We start from the raw sequence: 21,417 nt of genomic DNA on the forward strand, positions 1-21,417 counted from the left end.
ATTCTACACATTTATCGCTAGTATTCTATATCTTTCCCTTGATACAACTATTCCTAAGATTTGGACAAGTCTATCAAAAACGTTAGATGACTATGCATCCTTTGTTTACACGATTACTTTTTGATAGTCTCAGATACTTTCTCAAAATACTATTCTTTCATAGGTATAACATTTTAGATCAAAAATATTGTTCGTTTGACTAAATCGTATAATATTTCGATGAATTGCGGTGGAATTATGATTGGATGGAAAAAGGAACGATATTAAGTAGGTGTATATCACTTGAATATCTAAGTTAAAATTTGAATTATTAAATATTAATGTTCTTTTACCTCTGTAGCGCTCCAATTAAATAGTGAACATTATTTCTTGAAAGAAGTTTGATGTTTTAATATCTACTTCGATACTTTACTTTAGGAAGTTGCTAAAGTTACTGAATCTTTAGAACACTGACAATGAGTAGGTATCTATTAAAACGTTAAATTTGAAAATCTATTAAATGATTCTCAATACATATAAGAAAGAGTGAAAATACGAAATATGTCTCTGTACACGGTAACCATCCACAAAAACTGCAACGAATCACATTAATTTCTACGTCGAACGATTCGCGTTATGCAGAAGAAAAAGAAAAGTAGAAGTGATTGTAACCCCTAAGAAACGAAGCACCACGAGGCTACCGCTGGATTTGATGAAATTAAGAGGGATAAGAAGAAAGTACGTGACCCCGAGCGGTAGCCTCTTTACGTTAGTCAGCTCAACAGGATAACCGGGTTAGCTGAACAATGAAAGTAATCGAATTTAACGCCATCTCCTGAGTACACAGCCAGGATTTCCGGCAAGTGCGCTCGAAATTTGTCGTCTTTTCGAAAGGGACAACAGCCATCAAGTTACGATAGTCGTCGATGAAACGTCGTCGTCAAGGATCGATCGATTTCGACAACCAAGAGAGCTTTTCCACCAATAATGGCAAACGATGTTTTCACGTCATAATTCTTCTTCATTTTCAATCTACTGATACTCGATATGAAAATAAATCGTACATAATTAAATTGCTATATAGATGAGTGTAATAATGGAAATTGGAGGTATACGTAAAATGAAAATTTTTTTTTTAGAGAGAAATCCTTCCGATAAGAAATTAAGAAAAAAACAAATTAAGAATAAGAATGAAAATTTTAAAACAAGATTTTCATTTAAGCTATCTTCGAATTTCGTTTAATGATTATAATATTAATAAAATTGAGAAGTTAATTGTTGGAGAAGTATTCGGGAGTACACAAAATTTATGGAGGTTCTTTGTTTTTAGAACCTTCTTAAATGTATCGCAAAATTTTATGTTCAGATGTCAAGCCGGTACCGGAAGATGTGTTGTGGACAAAGCTCACCGAAATCAGTGTCAGGCGTGCCGTTTGAAGAAATGTATGCAGATGGGAATGAATAAAGACGGTGAGTAACTGAATTAAATATTAGGGGAGATATTCGATAAGCACGCGATTCATTTTATCGTGAAAATTACCTCATATCTTTTATGTACTTCATTTTAGTCCTTATTCCTCATTATAGATTAGTATAAGAAACAATATTCGGCGAATTAAACGAATAATCTATATTTTACACATTAATGAAATGATGTAAAATTTAAAAGAATATTGTAAAAGTTGACACATTTGGGATAACTTCGTGCGAGGAATAATTCGCTTCCTGAGCAATAAACTTCCATTTTCTTCGTCGAACCAATGAAGTTGTTCAAAATGTTCAAATATGATGGAAAGTGTAAACAGTAAACCTTCAGAATTGATTTTTAGATAAAACAAAAAACAATTCTGTGAACAACGAATAAGTTTTCTTCTTTAAACAGCGCTTGAACTTAACTCGTTCTAAATAGAAACTCATTTTTTTTTTGTTACGTTTTAAAGAACATGTCTCTTCCACTTCATGGATGCTGTATGGTGAGCATAAAACAATTACTTTCCTCTTAATCGACTTATGCGAGTTAATTAAAGTGAATTGAAAAAAAGTGTCGGTGTCTTTTTAAGGAAACTTCGAAAAAATGAAAAATCAATTTTCTTTGGGATAAAAGCATCCATGTGTAAATTACAAATCAAATATCTAAAACCGACTGAGTTTAAAATCTCAAATTTCATATCATAATTTATTTAGATCGTCAATAAAACTCCCCAAAATATGTAATCCCTATAAAACATCAACAAACATAAAAAATCCTACCAAAATTCAAGCCAAAAGAAAGATTCTACGAATCATTTACATTTATTTTGCTCAAACATTTATAACATCCAAGACACCATTATTCCACCGAAACTCCTTTTATAATAAGTAATGTCTGCAAAAGTATGTATATTTCATATACATACACACTTACATTTAATATCCGCTAACTCGTTTGTATAATTAAATAAAGAAATATATGTATCTAAGCTAATGAGAAAAATTCCAAAAGAGTTTTCTTGAATTGTTAAGAAAATTCCACGCAAATGATTTAATTTTTAAAATCAACAAACATGTACCCAGCATATCTTTCTTCTGTGGTCTTCATATCTTTCAACATCCAAAACTCAACTCTAACGTTTAGCAAAAGACGTTTTACCAAAAGACACTTCACATCAACTTTGTCGACACAAATCGCGATTTTCGGAGCAAAAGAAAAATATCTCTCTCTCCTTTTAGAGGGTTACCAATGCATCTCACCGGCTATCGATATATTAGATTATCTATTTCCGCAGGTAAACCCGTATTGTGGGAATCAATCAACGGCACGTTTTCTCTTTTCTCTTCGTTGAAGAGCGGAATTCGAGCGAGGGTCCTTTATGTTCGCGACATAAATAACTGGATAAAGGCGGAGCGATTGGCACGAGGTGGTTTGGTCCGCTTTGGCGGCACCGTTCGATTCAACTCTTAATGCCTTCTCAGCCAGCGAACAGGCGCACCTGCCACGGCAAAAGAGCATTTCCCCCTTTTTCCAACGTTGTTCCATCGTCTTCCTTTTCTTTTTTCTTCCGTCGCGTCGTCCCCGCGGAAACTCGTCCCGCGGCGCGCGCCAACTTTCTTATTGCCGAACTTGACGTCGTAAGAAGAAATACTTCCAATTGGATTCTGGTTCCCTTGGCGACCGGTACGATGACGTTTCTATGGAACGTCGGTCGTTTCCCCGGGAAATTAGATTGCCCAGCGTCGGGAGTTACGCTTCGCGATGAAGACCAAGATATTTCGTAAACTTTCGCGATTTCATCTTCCGATATATCAGTTTGTGTGTTGCTATTTTTCTGCAAGCAATTGATGTACATAGATCATTGTTTGATTAATATCGTTTTGTAGGTGCCTCTGCTTGCATCGTGAATAATTGTTTGCCATGATGTTGCTATTCTATTATAAATTGGTATACAGGAAGGAGATTATTTTCACACTTTTGGTATTAATTTTGTTGATGGTTATCAACGTGGGATTGGGCGGGGGTGAAGTAGGAACGAGACAGAACGATGTGCAGAAAGGAAGGCGAAGAGTGTTTCGTCCAGAACTAGAGAATGATGCTAGAAATACTAGAGAACTAATCAGTAAGTGATAGAAATTGTTGAAATGCGGGAAGGGGGTTGTTTTCATGGTTTTGATACTAATTTTGTTGATAATTACGTTTTTAGAGGCACAACAATTTTCTAACTGATCTTTAAGAGTTAGAGACAAAAATTTCAGTATTTTCCCTAATTTCATGTGACTTTAAATGGTTTCATTTTTTATCGTTTTTATTCCACAGATAAATAAAACCACGTATTTCAATACTTCTGGCAAATTTTACTTTCAACGATATGTTATTAAAATTTGTTTTTTTAGTCACCGAATGACATAAACGTCGGAAAATCAACAAAAATGGATTTATATCTTTCTTGGAGAAAAAGCTAATAACGTTCGCAAAGCTTCTCTTGATGATGTTATATTTTATAATATCATAATATTAATATAAAAATACCAAAAATTATTCAATCAACTAAATACATCGAATCACTCAATATATTCAACCAATATATCTAAAATCGTTATCTGTATTGATATAATCATTCAATAAAAATATCACGCTTTAAACACATTTTCCATTTCCATCAGGCGGAATAATCAAAAGTCCAGGTAACCGATCTACCATCCCGTCCATTTATCGATGGCACGTCGTTTCTCCAGGCGTAATTCCTAGTAATTACAATCGTTAATTCTTCTCGTTCGATAAGCAGAGAAACTTCTCTATCCGGTGTGAACCCTTCCCATGGTGCCGGCGTCTACGACATGTAGTTTCACACCAGGGAGATAAACGCCCTTTTACAGATCGTTTCACTCTCATTTGCGTGAAGCTCACCGTGGGAGGTCTGCCTCCCTTTTTCACTTTGCTTCTTCCGCATTTTCTGTCCCTTCCTTTCTCGCCCACCGTTATGACACAATTTGCTGTGCTCTCTTTCTCTGTACGCCTCCGCTAACGGATTCCTTGTCATCGTGCGATACACGCGCGTCCCTTGAGCAGACGCGAGGAAAGGGCGCGCGCCAGACAACGAGGAGCGCGAGGATTTTTGCGTACAAGGATCGGTCGCACGTTGCATACGTTTATTTCCCCCAATTAACCCTTCGGGGATCGGCGACGGCCACGCGACCGTCGCTAACGACCGCGGTGTTTACGACGCCCGACATCGTTTTCGCCCGTCGCGGCCAACCGCACTATTCTCTGCATGCGGCATGTCTTCGCCGCGTGTTTCATGTTTTGCCGCTCTGCATACGCGATTTTCATCGGAGACTAACCGCAACACGCGGTAGCGATCATTCTAACGGTTGATTTGTGTGTGGTAAATCGAGCAATGATAATTGATATCCCTTCGTTTGAAGATAGATGAAAAGATAATTTCAATATAAAATTTTAAGTGAAACAGCTCTTCTATAAAAAGACAGGAAAAACAGAAACGTGTGTAGAAGTGGTCTATCTTTCACCTACGGTGTTCATATGCGTATACATTAATTATAAAACCACCCTGTATTAACATTTTATAAAACTTATCAACAACATAATGTCACAGCGATATCCGAAATCTATTTCCAAGTTAGAAGTTCTCGAGTGAAGTCTCCCCCTAGTGTCCTTAAGTATCCACAACACCTCGAATCGCGGGTTGATGCATTAAAAAAAGAAAATCAAAGGCACGTGGAAAAAGAAGAAAAGAGAAGAAGACAGAGGAAAAAAGGAAAAGGAAGGGGGGTGTGTGAAAATAAGCGGACTGAAGAGTTAAAAAGACAAAAGGGAAAGCACGACGCGTTACACACGCGGACAAGAAAAATTTCCCGGGGACGCGACCGGCGGAAGAGCGTTTATCTTTTCCACCGGCAGGGTAAACGAGAGAAAAAGTGAGAGAGCGAGGGCGAAGCAAGGGAAGAAAGCTCCGGGAACAGAAAAAAACGAGAGAGACAGAGAGCCGGATGCAAAAGGCTTGACGAAGTAGGAGGATCCTATTAAGCCGCTCAGCAGGCAGCACGACGCGTAGGTAAAGTGAGCCGCGGCACGCTTTTTATTATTACGAAATTACTGTGCACCCGTGCCACGCTAAAAAGGGGGAAGCTGGAAAAAAAAATTCTGCTGGCCATTACACACCACTGAGTGCCCTAATCGCAACGCCATTAGCATGTGCCCGACGTCACGAGTCTTCTCTCTTGGGAATAGAAATGGATGGAATTGTCGCGTCTTTGTGGTACAGCCTTTGCGGAAAGTCGAAGATGTTGACCATCAGTATTTCCTGCTTTGAGACGCGCTTTTCGAATGAAGATGGAAATTTTCAGGTGTTTTTTAGCGATAGGGGAAATGTACGCTAACATTTATAAGCGTTGGAACACTTATACAGTGGCTCGCGAAAGTATTTGGACATTTTTAGGTACTTTTAATGAATATATTACGTGTTTTATACGAACATTTCGAAACTTCATTAGTACTGTACGAGGCTGGACTATGTACATATCATGATTATATTAGTAGAGTTTGGAAGAAATTTGTGCATGTGGTAAATGATACTGGTTAAACTTCTTTATATTTTCTATCTAATTCGTTTCAAATTTCTTTGATCAGATTTAATTTACCATTTCCCTTTAATTTTTGCAAATATGTAGTTTTTGCGAAGCTTTGCTGATTTTTTAGGATTAACAACGATTGCTAATTTTTCAATTATCATTATTACATCATCGAACATGGTGCACTGGTAAATGTCCATTTTATGTTTTGAGTAATTTGGTTCCCCACATTATTCGAAGGCATTTCTGAACATAACAAAGATAAACTAATAAAAGGAGAAAATAGGTGCAATATGTTCTTCATTCAATGTTATTAAAATATAAATATTCGTGTTATAACTTATTATGAATAACCTTTTGTTGATTTGCCCTCTATAGAATACCAAAAACAATATTGTTTCTTTCGCAGTTGTGTAAATATTTTATGATGCTCTTATCAGACCACACTGTGTGACAATACGAAGAAAGGAACTTAAACATAAATCGCCACACCTTCTACATCAAAATTTAAATTGAAGTCACTAATATACAATCTTTCGCTTTTCTACTTATGTTAAAATAGAACACTCCAAAATTCCAATTCTCATTTTGCCACTCCATTCCTTCTTTCTATTTATCTTACGATTCAGTTTTATACCAGAACACCCCAATATTTTGTCTACATTTGATATGCCAATATAATCAAAATTTAAATTTTGATATTTAACACACCATTTTTCATTTTCCTGCTTATCCTAAAATTCACTTTTGTAATGAAACACGCCAAACATCAAAAGAATAATACTTTGTCTTTATTTCACCCCTTAATGTATCCTTATTATCCTTATTGTGCCCCTAATATAATCATTTTCGAAGGTCAGAACGCCAAGTTAAGCATTAAGCAAACAAAGCAAAGCCCTTCTACTTCCCATTTCGATTTCGCGTATTAATTCAATCCTGATGAAAATACACGTCGCTGAAAATACGAGAAGGGAATATTACTCCATTTTCTGGTAGTCTACGGTGCATACGGTTTCCAGAGGTGGAACCTCGTCTTCCGTTAGCTGGCAGCCGAATGGGAATTATCGAACGGCAATATATACAAACAATAAACGCGGCTGATTCCTACACGTCTGTTAAATTCACGCTTGTCAGTCGCAGGCCACTGGCGTGATATAACGCTGCGTTACGTGAGTTTGACGAGAGGGTGGTGGCCAATCGTTTGTTCCCCGATTAATCTGGCAAGACTCGTCGAACCAGCGAACTCCACTGATATTTCAATAACCAAGAAACTCTACAGGGGAGAGGATATTCCATGTAACGAACACAGTGGAGAGACATTATCGAGAGACATACCATGAACGACGCTCGATTGTCTGGTTTAGTTGATCGTTTTGTTCTCTCAGAACGGAAACCTTGTTCTTGGAATTGCGCTATTGCATAATATTATACACGAACATTACTTAATTTTAGCTCAACTGGAAAACATGCATCGACGATTATACTGATAATACTTATAAAGGAATTATTATGTTAAGAACTAGAATTATCTAAAATTTAGTACCATGTTTCTTATAGGTCAATTACTATATTAAAAACTTCATCTATCTAAAAATTTAGATATATGTTTCGAAGCGTATAAAGAATAAAAAAATATTTGAAGTTGAAGTTTATTTATGGATTTAATAAATAAAGATCGTTTAGATGATTTATTAATTTTTTTTAATAGGTTTCAGATATTTCTATAATTATTATTATTATATTGTTTCCCAAATATAGAACGTTTTTCAACGTAAAATATATAATGGCTTCCTCACCCCTTCTCTGATAAAAATACACGCCACTATTTTTATCTTCACGTTCGATACGTCGAAGGAAAACAATAATCTTGATCTGTTATCAATTTGTAAGGTTAAAAACCTCGAACAAGATTGTTCGTTTTCTTGAGGATTGACAAGCAATTAATCACGATGTGTACAATTTCGCAAATTGTGCGCAAATTCCGAAAGACATTACGTTCGATGGCGCTGACTGAAGCGCGCGCGAGGCAGTACACGGAGGCGTGTAATTAATTCGTGGCTGCAATTAACGCCTGTTATCGACGTTACATCGAAGGTGTACGCTTCTGTTTCAGCTGTACAGAATGAACGGCAACCCAGAAACACTGCCACCATTAGACCAGAGGCTCTCGTCGAGATGGACCAGGAACGCGCGCTTCGAGAGGCAGCAGTAGCCGTCGGTGTTTTTGGGTAAGCCATTATATTTTATCCTTCGCCCTTTTAATTTGCAAATATTTGCTGATATGTGCAGCTTCACGTGGTTCTCAATAGAACACTGAATGGCTAAAATTATATCTCAAAAATATAATTCGAGTTCATACGGTAGGTAGAGAGCGAATTTTTGTGAATCTGTAGAAAATTTAAAGGAACATTATTCCATAAAATTCACATATGCAAAAATATATAGAATTTTGAAACTACAGTACTTGTTATAATACTTAGTAGATGAAATAAATCTTTGCCTATATCTGAGCTTCCTAGTTCATAAAAATATAAATTAGTATAGATATTAGCAATCTGATAATAGAGTTCTGTGTTTGAATAAATGGACAATCAAGCACTAACTAAAATTTCGTTCTACTAAATGTAGTTCAGACAAATGGAATTCTATTATAAAAGCTACAATCAAAACTTACACAAACCAAGAATTATCTCTATAATTATCCAAGATCCTCGTTCCACTTCTTCGAACACCAAGATATATATTTTCACATATTGGATCTCGCGTTACGTGTATTTAGGTGACGCAAAGGCACGATGAATCGTCGAATGGATCCATGTGGTCAGTCATGGAGGGGGATTAAAGGTAACAGCGAGGGCTTAACGATCGATAATCGGCGATTCATCGGGAGCAACAACGATAAGAGCAAGAGAGGCGACGACGTTGTTGGCACGTTTGATCTTCTGCTGCACAGCAGCATACTTTTCGCCGTCGTGAGCAAGCGCGCTCGCGACACGCCACGCCGAGCGTGATCTATCATGAAAAATTACCTTTGACTAGTAGCCCGTGGCTGACCGTTTTTCAGGTAACCGAGTACTCAGGTTGGAACTAATGGAAAATCCATAGAGCGCCAAGGGGTGAACGTTAAAAGCGACAGCGAGCGTGCCGACGATGCTCGGCGTCGATAGCCGCAGCTTTCTCGAAATTATCGCCTTCTTTTCTCACCGTGTATCTTTTGATATGATTGCTCCAGTTTATTCTTCTATCATTAATGTTCAACTATTAACTGTAACAAATTGTAACTTGAATTGTTTCCTTTTTGCCTCCTGGCTATAAGCGTTTGCACATTTACTGTATTTGCTATAGCATTTAATTAGATCCAGTATATTAGTATATTGGCATAATAAATTTCGTATCATTTAGTACTGCCTTCACATGACTACAAGAATTTGATACTGTGAAAGTGAAATGTAGAAACTGATAAGAAAGACGGAAAATTTATTGAAAGATGTGAATACGTGTAAATACTTATTGCAGGTGTAGTTATTACTTAAATATATACTATATCTCGTGGTTATACATACGATTATTCCTCTCAAGAATAGGATATTTGAAAATCATTGAAAAGAGATAACTCGGAGATATCTATTGTTCCTTAGATCTTAGAAAACGAGGGAAAAAGTTAGATATATATATCTCAAGATAAAAGATATTAAATTATTCGACATCACATCAAATTCTTTGTAATAAAATTCTGCAGTAATATTTCTGAATGGATAGGATTAACCTATTAAGCAAGTCATCCTTTAATTAAAAATTAATGACGGAAGGTCAACTTCAGACTAATCGATTTTAATTGTGTTAAATATAAATAGGACATAATTCATTTTTAGCACGATATAATATAAAAACAGGAAATCCATAAATATTGTGTCCAAGAGATTGAAAAGCGACGAGTTAACTCATCTTTTCCCATTAACAGGTTAAAGAATTCCGTTCATTCCTACGCAATTATGCACGATGGTATAATTACTCTTTATGATATGTACGAACATGAAATAAAAGAAGAATTTTCTGCATAAAATGTTCGAATATTTTTAGAAAAGCTGAGTTACAGAGGTGGTAATCTGAGGCAGCATTGTACATGAGGTAACAAGCTTAATTTATAGACGGTTAAACGAAGTCAGCTGTACTGACTAATTTTGCAACGATTTATACACAGAGCATTACATTTCTTATATTCTGGAATCATAGAAAGATTGAGACGATTCGTGATCCTGTAATTTCTCTATAAATAAACGCTTTGAAACAACACTACGATTTGATAATGTCAGTATGATCGTCGAAACAATCGATTACGGATAATTGTCTTTTGTTAAAACCGAACGCGTACTGAAATCCAGATGAATAATAAATTTATTTTAGTTTCGTATTTACGTAAATATCAGTCTTGGGTGACATCGTAGGATAGTCGCTAATAAGATGTCTCGTGTAGTTTAACAAGACGTTTTATCCTTTCGGCCCTTTCTTATCCATTCGCGGCTATATCCGGATATAGATCGAATATTGAAATTGTGTAAGCTCGATCGAGCTTTATTTGCACGTTAACCTTCGATGATAGTGTTGGAGGCATTGCTGACCCACATTTCGGGGGAAATTTCACGGAAGGTGTAGCACAATGAGAACAAGAGAAACGATATCGATATTATGGCCGAACGGAAGAATTAAATTTTTGCGTGAGCTAATTATAATACGCATGTTTCGCGTGAACGATATGATACTCGTTGAAAGGAATAAATGCTGTTTATTCCATTTATAATAAGTTAAGAAAAAATACGTAGCTGTACAAATCGGTACCAACGCGGCTTCTCGTTAGTTATCGATTCGCGATACGTTCCAGAGCTCATAGAAGCTCTGTCATCGGAATTGTTTTAATTCGGTGCGATTGTTAATCCGCCTCGAAAAGCGAAGCTTGACACTTCGATACAAATATATATATATATATATTTCCTGCAAATTTTCTGCTAAAATCAATTTATAAAATATTTCATCTTTCTTTTCTTGTATCTTCTTTCGTTTCTTAGTTCCATTTTTCCACGGTAGTTACTAGACCGATAGTTAATTATGCAAATTCAGATTATGAATCGATGTTCGACGCGTGTGTACTTGTGCGTTTTCTTCATTACGTGTATATCTACCTATATTATTTCTATAAAAGCTATGCGCCTATACACTGTACACAATCTCGTTTTTAAATCTTACTCCCAATTTTCGAATCTATATAAATGCTAATCCATATGATTGTAAAAATCAAGCACAGTGTCCCCTTGAATAATTTGGGCGAATAACGCCCTAGCCCTCGCTCTGGGAGACATCACATGCTTTTCGTTACGTGGAACCCTTTGTAAGGTTGGTGAACCTATATCTGGACTATCTCCTATATTTCTTTCCAAATGATACGTCGATATCGGTGGTAACGCAGATCTCATGTCACTTTCCGACTTGGCAAATTTCTTGATCGGCTCCGTGTACCTGACCGAGTCGTCCTCGTCGATGTCCACGATGAATCCTCGCCTCAGATTCTCCGATTTCGTTTCCCTGATGACAGAAGCGACCCGTCTCTTTATATCTGCCTTGACAATGGCGGCTTCCGTCGTGTCCCTCCTATTAGCGCTCGGAGTTTTCGTCACGCTGTCCAGCATGTTCAGCAATCTATCGAAGGAGCTGCAAATCTCATCAAAAGACTGCTGGCTAAGCAACAGAAATCCGCTCGTTTCCTGTTCCTTCTCTTTCAAAGCGTTCTCCAGCTCAGCCAGATTGTTCTTCATCTCGTTCAACTGCTCCTCGGCAGCCTCGCGTCGCCCTCGTTCTTCAGCCAGCAATAACCCGCTTCGTCTCGTATCTTCGAGAAGACGATCGTGTTCAGCCTTTGCTTCAGCTAATTGAATCTGGATCTTCTGAATTCTAACGGAATCCTCCGTCTCTAGATCATCCGTCATCTGCGTCGCAACATCGACCTTTATTAGTTCTAAATTCTTCGAAGAGGATCTGTCGGTATCAGCCTGAACACTATCCGTGTACGATTGAACATTGTTTTGACAAGCATCGCCCATCACAGGTTGTATGTGAGACTGGAGATCCAAATGGAGAGATATCTTCGACTTGGTCTGACCATTTTGAACGATCTGCTGTTGCTCTTGATGGTGTGGCTGTCTGTTCTTATACGGTGGAACGTGAGGTCTCATTTTCGTTTTCTTCGCGTCATTCACCAGATTAACTGTCTTTCTCCGTGCAGACTGATAAGTCCTCTTATACTCTGTTATAGCGCTACGTGGTCTGATCGGAGGTTTTCCGTGATTCACATTCTCGTTCCTCTTTCCAGTACCTGCTGATACCACTCTTCGATCGTGTTGTGGTAAACCCAGCCATCGGTATTCAGACTTCGTATCAACGTTATTCTCCTCCAGCCTCTTGACCACCTCCTTTATCAGTGCCTCGTTCAAGTTCGCATTTTGTCTAACGTCCAGAATACTCAGAGTGTTATTATGATCCAGTAGTTCCAGAAGATCTTTACCGATCTTATCGGTCAATCCACAGCGCTGCAGGTCCAACGCCTTCAGCCAAAGACTGTCTCTCACTGCTTCGATCAGTTCGATCACCGCCGCGTCACCCAATTGAGGATTATCGTTCAGGGTCAAACGACGTAACCCAGACATTGCCTCGAGATTCGGCTCTTGGTACCTGAGTGATTGCTTCCAAGTATCGTGATAGAGCAACAACTTTTGTCTACACAACGCTGCTGCCAGGGCTGGCCCACATTTGCACGTTAAGTCACAGTAGCTGAGATTCAGTGACCTGACGCTTGGGACGTCGGCCACCGTGCGACATAAAACTTCGCAAGAGCTGTCACCGATGTAACAACGCTGAAGAGAGAGATAATGGAGCGTGTGCGTGTGTGACAGACCCACGCAAAGCACCGCCAAGCAGTCTGGCGGAAAAGGGATTCCTTCCAGCTCCAGATTAGTTAGAACCGGCGAGTTTCTAACGCACTGAGCCACGCTATGCGACAACCATTCTAAGAGATATCGAGACAATACGACAGGTGCCTTGCCCATCGTTCTAGCCTTGTCTTCCGAGTTAATTTCTTCCAATGGTTTCCGACACTGATACCTGCTGCGAACACTAATTGATCGTAGGCTACGATCAAGCGACAGAGAATTTAAAATGGGGCCCCAGTCGTCCATTTTGACGCGATCGGTGGTGAAATCTAAACTATGGGGCAGTGTCACGCAGATAACTGGCAAGGGACGAAGACGTTGTTGTTTGCACAGTTCCATGTAGCAGTTGGCGAAGTTTCGGCTGTTCGGAATCGCCATCTTGGATGATGACACGGAAAACGGTGCATTGACCTTGCCTTGGTCAACTGCGGGCTTCGTGGTAGGTGACAGGGTGGCGGTGATCGCTTCGTTCAAAGATGCTAGTTCCTGGTTTAAAGAAACGATCTAGAATCTGCTTTGAATATTTTTGTACATATTGCGCGACATATTGTGTTCTGTCGTTCATGCGCACTTTAGCATTTCTAACTTTAGCATTTCATTTATCAAATATGAAACATTTTGTGAACAAAATGCAGAATATTTAAAATACAGAATTCTTTCTTTTTATTTGATTTGGTTTATTGCACCAAAGGGACAAAATTGAGGGATGGGCAGTAAATTCTGTATTCCGTTGACATTGAAATTAATAAAATAAAATAGGCTGTATAATTATTACTCAAGCTATTGTTAACTAATAGTTAGAATATCTTTATACAAAAAATAAAATTCTTTTGTTGTCAACAACTGAAGAAAGCATTAATAATGATATTACAAAAATAATGAAATTAATTTGAAATAACATTCACGATATTGAGAATATTTGAAAGCATATATATAATAAATTTCCCAAATTTTATATAAATGTACTCACTTTCGCTCTTGCTGCCTTGTTGGTACATTAACCGCAATTTTATCACACACCGTCATCTGCAATGTGTCAGCCTTTCCGACAATTACGACTCAAAATTAGTCTCGAAACTTTTAACAACGAATCCGTTCGCAGAAGATACAAATCACGTGTTTCTGGTACAGGACGACCTATATTCACCCACCTACCTACCCGAATTCGACGAAACGAAATTTCTACGCGGCATACGCTAAAAGTATGCAAACAAAACTCGCGAGTGAACAAATTAAAGTTGCTGCGGATCGTGCACACAATCGATGCTATTTGTCGAACCTTGTTACTTTAATAGCGCATCAATCGAATTCGAGATTCTAGATTAATTTTCATTTTATACGAAATAGGTGAAATAACTAATTAATAGTTTTCCATAGAAATTTTGTAGATTTAGATTTGCGTTATTGGAAATTTGAGAAAAAATAATTTTTAAATATAATTTATATTATAAATAAAGGAAAAGAAGAATGGTAAAATAATTGTAGGAAAAAACTATAAAATTTAAATATATATCAATTTATTACTTTTTAGAAATGATTTGATCAAGATTCTAAATAGGATTCTGTAAAATGTGATTTTTCAGACCACCTGTGTCTTTAGCTATGGCGAGATACACGACACCATTGCCTTTACCCACCGTTGCACCGACAACAAATTCGACGAATCCTCCAACACCACCGCGGCAGGATAATGAAGATGGTATTCGTCCATTTTATCTTTTTTTCATTAATTAAATAAATAAGAAAAAGATTTTCCAATAAATACTTTTTTATTCTTTTCCTTTTATTTTGATGAAAGTAATGCATGCTTGCTTTAACAATGGGTCATAATATTCTGCAACAGGAAATGCATCTGAAGATAGTATAGACGTAACAAATGAGGAACCATTGACACCCCAAAGAAGCGGTTGCACGCAAATTCCGCCTGTGATTCCCTCGTTGTATTCGCCTGCTAGTGCTGAAACGGTCTACGAAACCAGTGCTAGATTGCTTTTCATGGCTGTAAAGTGGGCCAAGAATCTTCCGTCTTTCGCGAGTTTGCCTTTCAGAGATCAGGTACCTTGAAACATTCAACTTCTTTCCTTACTTTTCATCTTAAACCCAATCGAACACAGAAAATAACATTTTTTCCATTCTAATAATTATTGATTATTCATTTTATCGATACGTGAGCCTCTTAAAAGCCAAATTAATCAACTTCAATTTTTCTCAATTTCTTAATTTATGAAGAAATATTGCCAGAAAGTTACCAAAGTCATCTTTTCCTTTTCTATATTTTCCGTGTTTTTCTTTATTTTTATTTGTGACGATTATGTGCAGAGTTTAAGATTGAATTTTAAAAGTTTGAAACTTAGGTAATACAAATAATTCCATTTTATTCTATAAAATTTGATAATTGAAATCACGCTACTCGTGATAGGTGATACTTTTAGAAGAGGCCTGGTCAGAGCTTTTCCTTCTGAACGCAGTACAGTGGTGCCTTCCACTCGAATCGTCGCCTCTCTTCAATTCCGCGGAACTGACTGCCTTGACTCTGTCGCCGCATCCGCACCCTCATTCCGGAATCCATATGCAAACTACCACGGGCAAACCGAGTCAAGTTGCAGCAGATGTGAGGCATTTGCACGATACCTTGCAGAGATATAAGGCTGTCATGGTTGATCCTGCCGAATTTGCCTGTATGAAGGCTATAGTACTATTTCGACCAGGTTCGTGGTAAAATTAATCGTCGTGGAAAATTGTAGTCGCGTACCAGACAATGAAATATCAAGTTCTAATTATTCAATTATTCTTCGTCAATTAATTTATCTGTACTATCATTGAATAATTACTGAATGACATGTTTATCCTCCTACTTTTTTATCGAAGATTTATATTGTATTATAAAATAATAGAACACAAAATCCAAAACGGAATTTTCATTTTTTTGCAGAAACCCGTGGCTTAAAGGATTCCAGTCAGATAGAAAACTTGCAGGATCAAGCGCAAGTGATGTTAGGCCAACACGCTAGGGCGCAGCAACCAGGAAGTCCAGCAAGATTCGGCAGATTATTACTGTTACTGCCGTTGCTGAGGACAGTGCCAGCATCGAGGGTGGAACTGATATACTTTCACAGAACAATCGGCAACACTCCAATGGAGAAAGTCTTGTGCGACATGTATAAAAATTAAAGATCATTCTTCAGCGATATTTCACCCGGAACAATAAAAAAGAAACATTTCACGAGAATTTTCGAATAATCGATTCTTGTACAGTGCCACGTTAAAGTCAGGATAAGTGAAATTTTACCGACTTCATAGTATTGAGAATAATTTTATTTCTGTAAGGTGTTCGTTCCATTCTGTGACATAGTTCACATTTTTCCATTAAAATAAAACCTCGAACGTCAAAAAATATAAAAATACGCGAAGTATTCGACATCGTAATCGAATCGTCACCAAAGTAAACGTATCGCTGATTTGATCGAGATTCCTTTGTAGTACCTGTACCTTCGGATACAGTATATAAAAGAACACGAAGGACTTTTCTTTGCGAGAATATATAAGTATGCGAACTGAAGTGCAGCGTAGACGTTGAAAGTACTCATTCAACAACAGATTTGAAAAAAAAGACTAACAGGTATGAATAAACAATTGAGCCGACTAAATAATCGAGAACGATGTGTGAAAGCTTTGGCCTAAGGACGAAGCCCCAAGTATGACCCTTTAATAAATTCTTCGCCTCGTCTAGTGATTTCTTTCTACTAGATCGGGACCGAGTAACGATGGATCCTTCGAGAAAAGTAACGAATCGATAAGTACAGTATTTAGTTTAATGGTTCAACGGTATCTAAGTGAAACGAGGGATACTCAGTTCTGACATAAAGATACAGATATATACACATATTTATTTATTATAAAAATGTTTATCGAACATTAGGTTCGACGTGTTGACCAAGTCGTTTTATCTTTCAGTTTTAAGTAGTCAATTTTATACGAATCACACTAATGACAAAAATTTTCACTGGAGTAAAGAATTTTTATTTAATTTATTCGTGAGTTTTTTTAAGGTATTATTTATGCTCACTGAAATATGTAAGATAAGGTTTTGAATATACTTGAATAACTGATACAAACTTTCGGACAGCTGTAAAAAGATACACGTCTGTGCTTTTCTTGTATATTTCGTGTTGTGATACTATTTGCTGTAAAAGTCTAGATACTGAGTCACATGACATATATTGTAATGATTACCTAACCACTTGTAATAAAAGTACACATGCGTAAGAATCGTCAAGACGCCCTCCCATCAACCCCCTCCATTGCGATTTATTTATCATCATGTTAAAATTTACAATTTCAATTTTCGTTTGGTCGCTATAAATAAAAATTTATACTTTTATTTATATTTACTCTATTTATATTATTTACATTAATATATTATACATATACTATATATAATATGTTACATATATATACAATCTATTTACAACAATATCAATAGAACTGTGATTTGCTCCGGGACAGAAGTCAAAGATCCGAGCACCCGTACTACTTTAATTTCTGTTTATTTAACGGAGGGTAACACTAGTGAATCCCGGCGAATCGAAATTTGACGCTAACCCCGAGTCACGGTGGTTGTTGCATAAACGTACATATTTATTTATCACCGTATAATCCCTGACTTTCCCTCTGGGGTTTTGCCACATGGCAGTTTGACGGTCCCCAACGGAATTACCCCCTCGGCCGCTTATAAATTACATCGAGGCTCGAGCAAGGTTTAAGGGCCTGCTTAAGTTGTCAAAGCAATCGGAGAGTTAAACGCCCCGGCACGGGGGCGAGAGACTTACCCCTTAATACTTTTTCGATCGGAACCCGCTTTCTCGAATCGGCCCTCATCTGAAAATCACTGCTCGATATTTATTCGGTTATACGCGTCTTTTGTACGTTTCCACCGTGCGTGAACGTGTTTTTGGAATTATACAGGGTGCATTGGAATTATTGATAAGAGGATTAATCGAGTAATTAAATTCTTAATCCTTTCAGGAATCTTTTTAAGTTATGGAAAATTTGGTTTATAATTTGAAGAGCACACGAGGAGATCATAACAAGTCCATTTTTCTTAATTGAATAAGGCGATATATTCGTGGTATTTATAAGAAAGTTTTCTATTTAAAAAAAAAAAAGGCGTAAAATCGTTATATTAATCGCTTGTATATTATATTAAACAGAGTAAGCTTAATCTGACAAAATGATAAATCACTTTCTGCATTACAATTTACGTCGAATAAGTTTGATCTCTACTTAAATGGTCCACAGGTTAGAGTAACTGTAAAAAACAAAAATTTTATTTTCTATTACTACATTTTTTTTTCTTAATGTATTTATCTCAGTTTTTCTTTATCATATAAGTAAATAGAAAAGAAAATTTCGAGGACAACGCATTCGATTAAAGACAACAAATAAATTGAAACGAAACTGTAAGAGCAATAGAAAACGCACGTATTACATGGAAATGTGCAGAGTGGTACTCACAGGTATCTGAAACCGTTTTAGAATTGAATTCCGCCCGCTCCATATCCGAATCAATTCCTAAAACACACGTTTGCTTCGTGATGCCGGGAACTTTCAAGTCGAGCGTCCTCGCGCTACGGCACGTAACGAATTTCGATATCCCGATGGCTTCAGCACAAAGAGAGAAAGGGGTTGGAAAGGCGGCGCGCGGGTTACCGAGAGGGCATTCGGAGGAGAAAGGATGGACGGTCATAGTATTGACTCGCTTTTGCGGATGCAGGGGCGGAGTTTTCGACCTCTCTCCCTTCTTCCACCTTCCGGATCCCTCTCTCTATGTGTATCACTCTTCATCCTGCATTCTTTTTCCTTCTTCGATTCACTTTCCTCCCTATAAATATACTCCGCCTCATCCCCTCGATCTTTTCTCTCCGTCATTCGACAATATCCTCTTTCTATCTCCATCCTTCTTTACCACATAACAAACCATGTTTCCGCTTTTTTATTCTTTTCTTTCCATCTCACAAACTCCTATCTTCTCTCTTTCTCGATCTCACTTGTCTCCTTCCCTCTCTCTTTCTCTCTCTCTCTCTCTCTTTCTCTCTCTCTTACCCTTTAGCATATCCATCTCTTTCTCAGTTCCCCTTGTAATGGCACGAAACAGAGGATTCCCCCGTTTCTGTCACTCTCTTTTTCACCCCCACCCCACGTGAACGCAGGCGGTCGGGGTCGAAAGGGGATGACTCGTCGCACAGGGCTGTCAAACCCCCACCCACGCAACGACAAAACTCCCGTTGAAGGGTGACCCAGCAATGGCGGCGGGACTTGTTGTATTTCGCTTTCGAGGTGAGCTCCATTCCCTACCTTCTCGATCCCCGTGGCAACCCCTCCGTAGCCGGCCAGGCTGGGAGGGCGCTCCGCTAAAATGAAACTGAGTGGGTCGGAGTGAGGAACCAGCGCCGAGACTCGAACGCTCTCGAACGAAGCGAGACGGAGGAGTCGAAAGTAGCGATGTGCGACGAGGAGAGACCGAGGAGGGTGGCTGGAAACGAGGAAGATCGAACAGCGGCGGAACAGAGAGGAAACGAGACTCTATATCGCTCGGAAACAGCAACCTCCATTTATTTTATTACATTATCATACCAACTAGGCGCTCGATAAGTGGGGCTTTAAAGCGATGGTTCTCAAATCGTTTCGCATGGAACTTTTACACCGTGAACTTCGTCGCGAAAAGCGACCTCGTAAGTCAATCTTCGCTCCTCGTCGCGTCGCTGCAAAAAAGGCTGCAGCGAAAGTTAATGAATGTTAAGAAAAATTAATCAATGAGTTTAAACATTTGAGTGTATTTTCTGGTGAGGAATTCATTCGGAATTCCCTTGCTACTTTGGGATAAGTAAATCCGTGGTAATAGATGTTTCATAAGATTATTAGGGTTAAATAAGATTTGGAATAGATCGAAATTTCACAATTTTTTCTTTTATATTAAAATAAGACTTCTCTTATCAAGACACATAGACTGATAGATTAAAATTGAATTGAAATTTCATAATTTTTCGTTTCATATTACAATATGATTTCTCTTACCAAGACACATATAAATTACATATTAAATTATCTATATCTTAATCGTATTTAATATCATACATATTAATATCTACGTAAATATGGATACATTTCGAATCGTAAAAGTTAAATGTTTCTACTAAATCTTAACAAAATCGAGCCATAGTAAAGATAGGTAGTGGAGACAACAAATACATTTGATTTTTACGAAATTCGAAGGATGCATTCGCTTCGATTGCTAGGAAAAAAGGATTCGACGTATTTGCTTCACGCTGGCGCGTTCAACTCGAACGCGTCTGACGAACAAATCAGAACGAATTGTTCAGCCGTTAAGTTGGATTAAAAGCAAAGTCAGCGACGTACCTGTTTCTCTTTGGCCCGTTGTCATTTAATGACCATCGATTATCGTCGCGAATTTAAACGAAGCACGCGCATAATTACGCCGTAGCATTTGTCGGATTCGTTGCCCGCTGTGAACACGCGAACGATTTAATTGAAAACAAGCATTCGACCAGCGATTATTTTCCACCATCTCTTTTGTTTGACAAACGCCAAACAAATAATTATAATTCATTGTATAGTGCCAAATATATTCGAGAGTCCTAATTATAATTCATTCGTACGTTTTGGTAAAATTTTCTTTAATTGGCAACTTCATCCCATAATTTGGATGCAAATATTTCTAGAATTTTTTAACATTGATAAGGTATGTTGTAGAAATAAGTTTTTAGATTTAAATGTAGATGTTTAGCTGAAATATTTTATTATAATCAATGCTATTGAATGTGTTTCTCTAGGCGTGCGATTTGTACTAAAAATAAGTTAAATTGTGTATTATATATTATATATTATATTTAAAATTTCATTTAGAGTTGATAGTTGAGTTTACAATTAGTAAGTATATATATGAGTGATATAAAAATGTTGAAATTTTAAAAATGTAGAAAGTAATATCCCATTCGCTCAGTTCATGTTCCACGATAAGGACAGTCTATTACGATTTCCAGAGGAACGTGGAAAAATCCCCGCGAATTTTTTTACCCGGTCCAACTTGAACTCTAGAATTTGCTAGGCTGGCTGACGTTTAAGAAATTTGACTTTCTTCTCACGTACATCAGAGGATTACCCAAGTATTCGCCTTCGACCGGTACGGTTCATTCGAGATATCCACAAATAACAGACGATTCATCCCTTCGATCTCCTTGTTTTTCCCTTCTTTAATCTCGCCTTTTTCAGCTTCGCTCAAACTCACCACAGAATATGGAGTTGCTTCTTCCCTTTTTACAATATCGTTAAAAAAAGATCTCGATCGAATCATTTGAAGGTTTAAAAAATACCAAGGTTA

General features: G+C 37.6%; 2 protein-coding genes across 4 annotated transcripts in view; one reads left to right on the forward strand and one right to left on the reverse strand.

The window, feature by feature from the left end:
- The window catches only part of LOC126869845 (photoreceptor-specific nuclear receptor-like), a 29,119-nt gene extending 11,624 nt beyond the window's left edge, over positions 1-17,495 (forward strand). For 2 of the 3 annotated variants that reach the window (XM_050626907.1, XM_050626906.1), the window contains exons 4-10: positions 1,346-1,449; positions 1,920-1,952; positions 8,156-8,270; positions 14,603-14,718; positions 14,863-15,074; positions 15,439-15,727; positions 15,952-17,495. In XM_050626907.1, coding sequence (XP_050482864.1) covers positions 1,346-1,449; positions 1,920-1,952; positions 8,156-8,270; positions 14,603-14,718; positions 14,863-15,074; positions 15,439-15,727; positions 15,952-16,190 — 1,108 coding nt within the window. In that variant the 3' untranslated portion in view covers positions 16,191-17,495. The remainder of the gene's footprint in view (positions 1-1,345; positions 1,450-1,919; positions 1,953-8,155; positions 8,271-14,602; positions 14,719-14,862; positions 15,075-15,438; positions 15,728-15,951) is intronic. The other variant, XM_050626908.1, reaches the window with a different exon arrangement.
- On the reverse strand, positions 8,822-14,594 carry LOC126869844 (centrosomal protein of 78 kDa-like). The gene has a single exon (XM_050626905.1). It carries the CDS (start codon positions 13,395-13,397, stop codon positions 11,310-11,312), a length of 2,088 nt encoding a protein of 695 aa, XP_050482862.1. The 5' UTR covers positions 13,398-14,594; the 3' UTR covers positions 8,822-11,309.
- Positions 17,496-21,417: the final 3,922 nt, after the last annotated feature.

This window comes from Bombus huntii, chromosome 9, assembly GCF_024542735.1.
Source record: "Bombus huntii isolate Logan2020A chromosome 9, iyBomHunt1.1, whole genome shotgun sequence".
In the NCBI taxonomy this organism is placed as follows: domain Eukaryota; kingdom Metazoa; phylum Arthropoda; class Insecta; order Hymenoptera; family Apidae; genus Bombus; species Bombus huntii.

What these genes read in the sequence shown, in the direction of transcription:
- LOC126869844 (XM_050626905.1), bottom strand. Translation starts at nt 13,397, where the DNA reads ATGGCGATTCCGAACAGCCGAAACTTCGCCAACTGCTACATGGAACTG.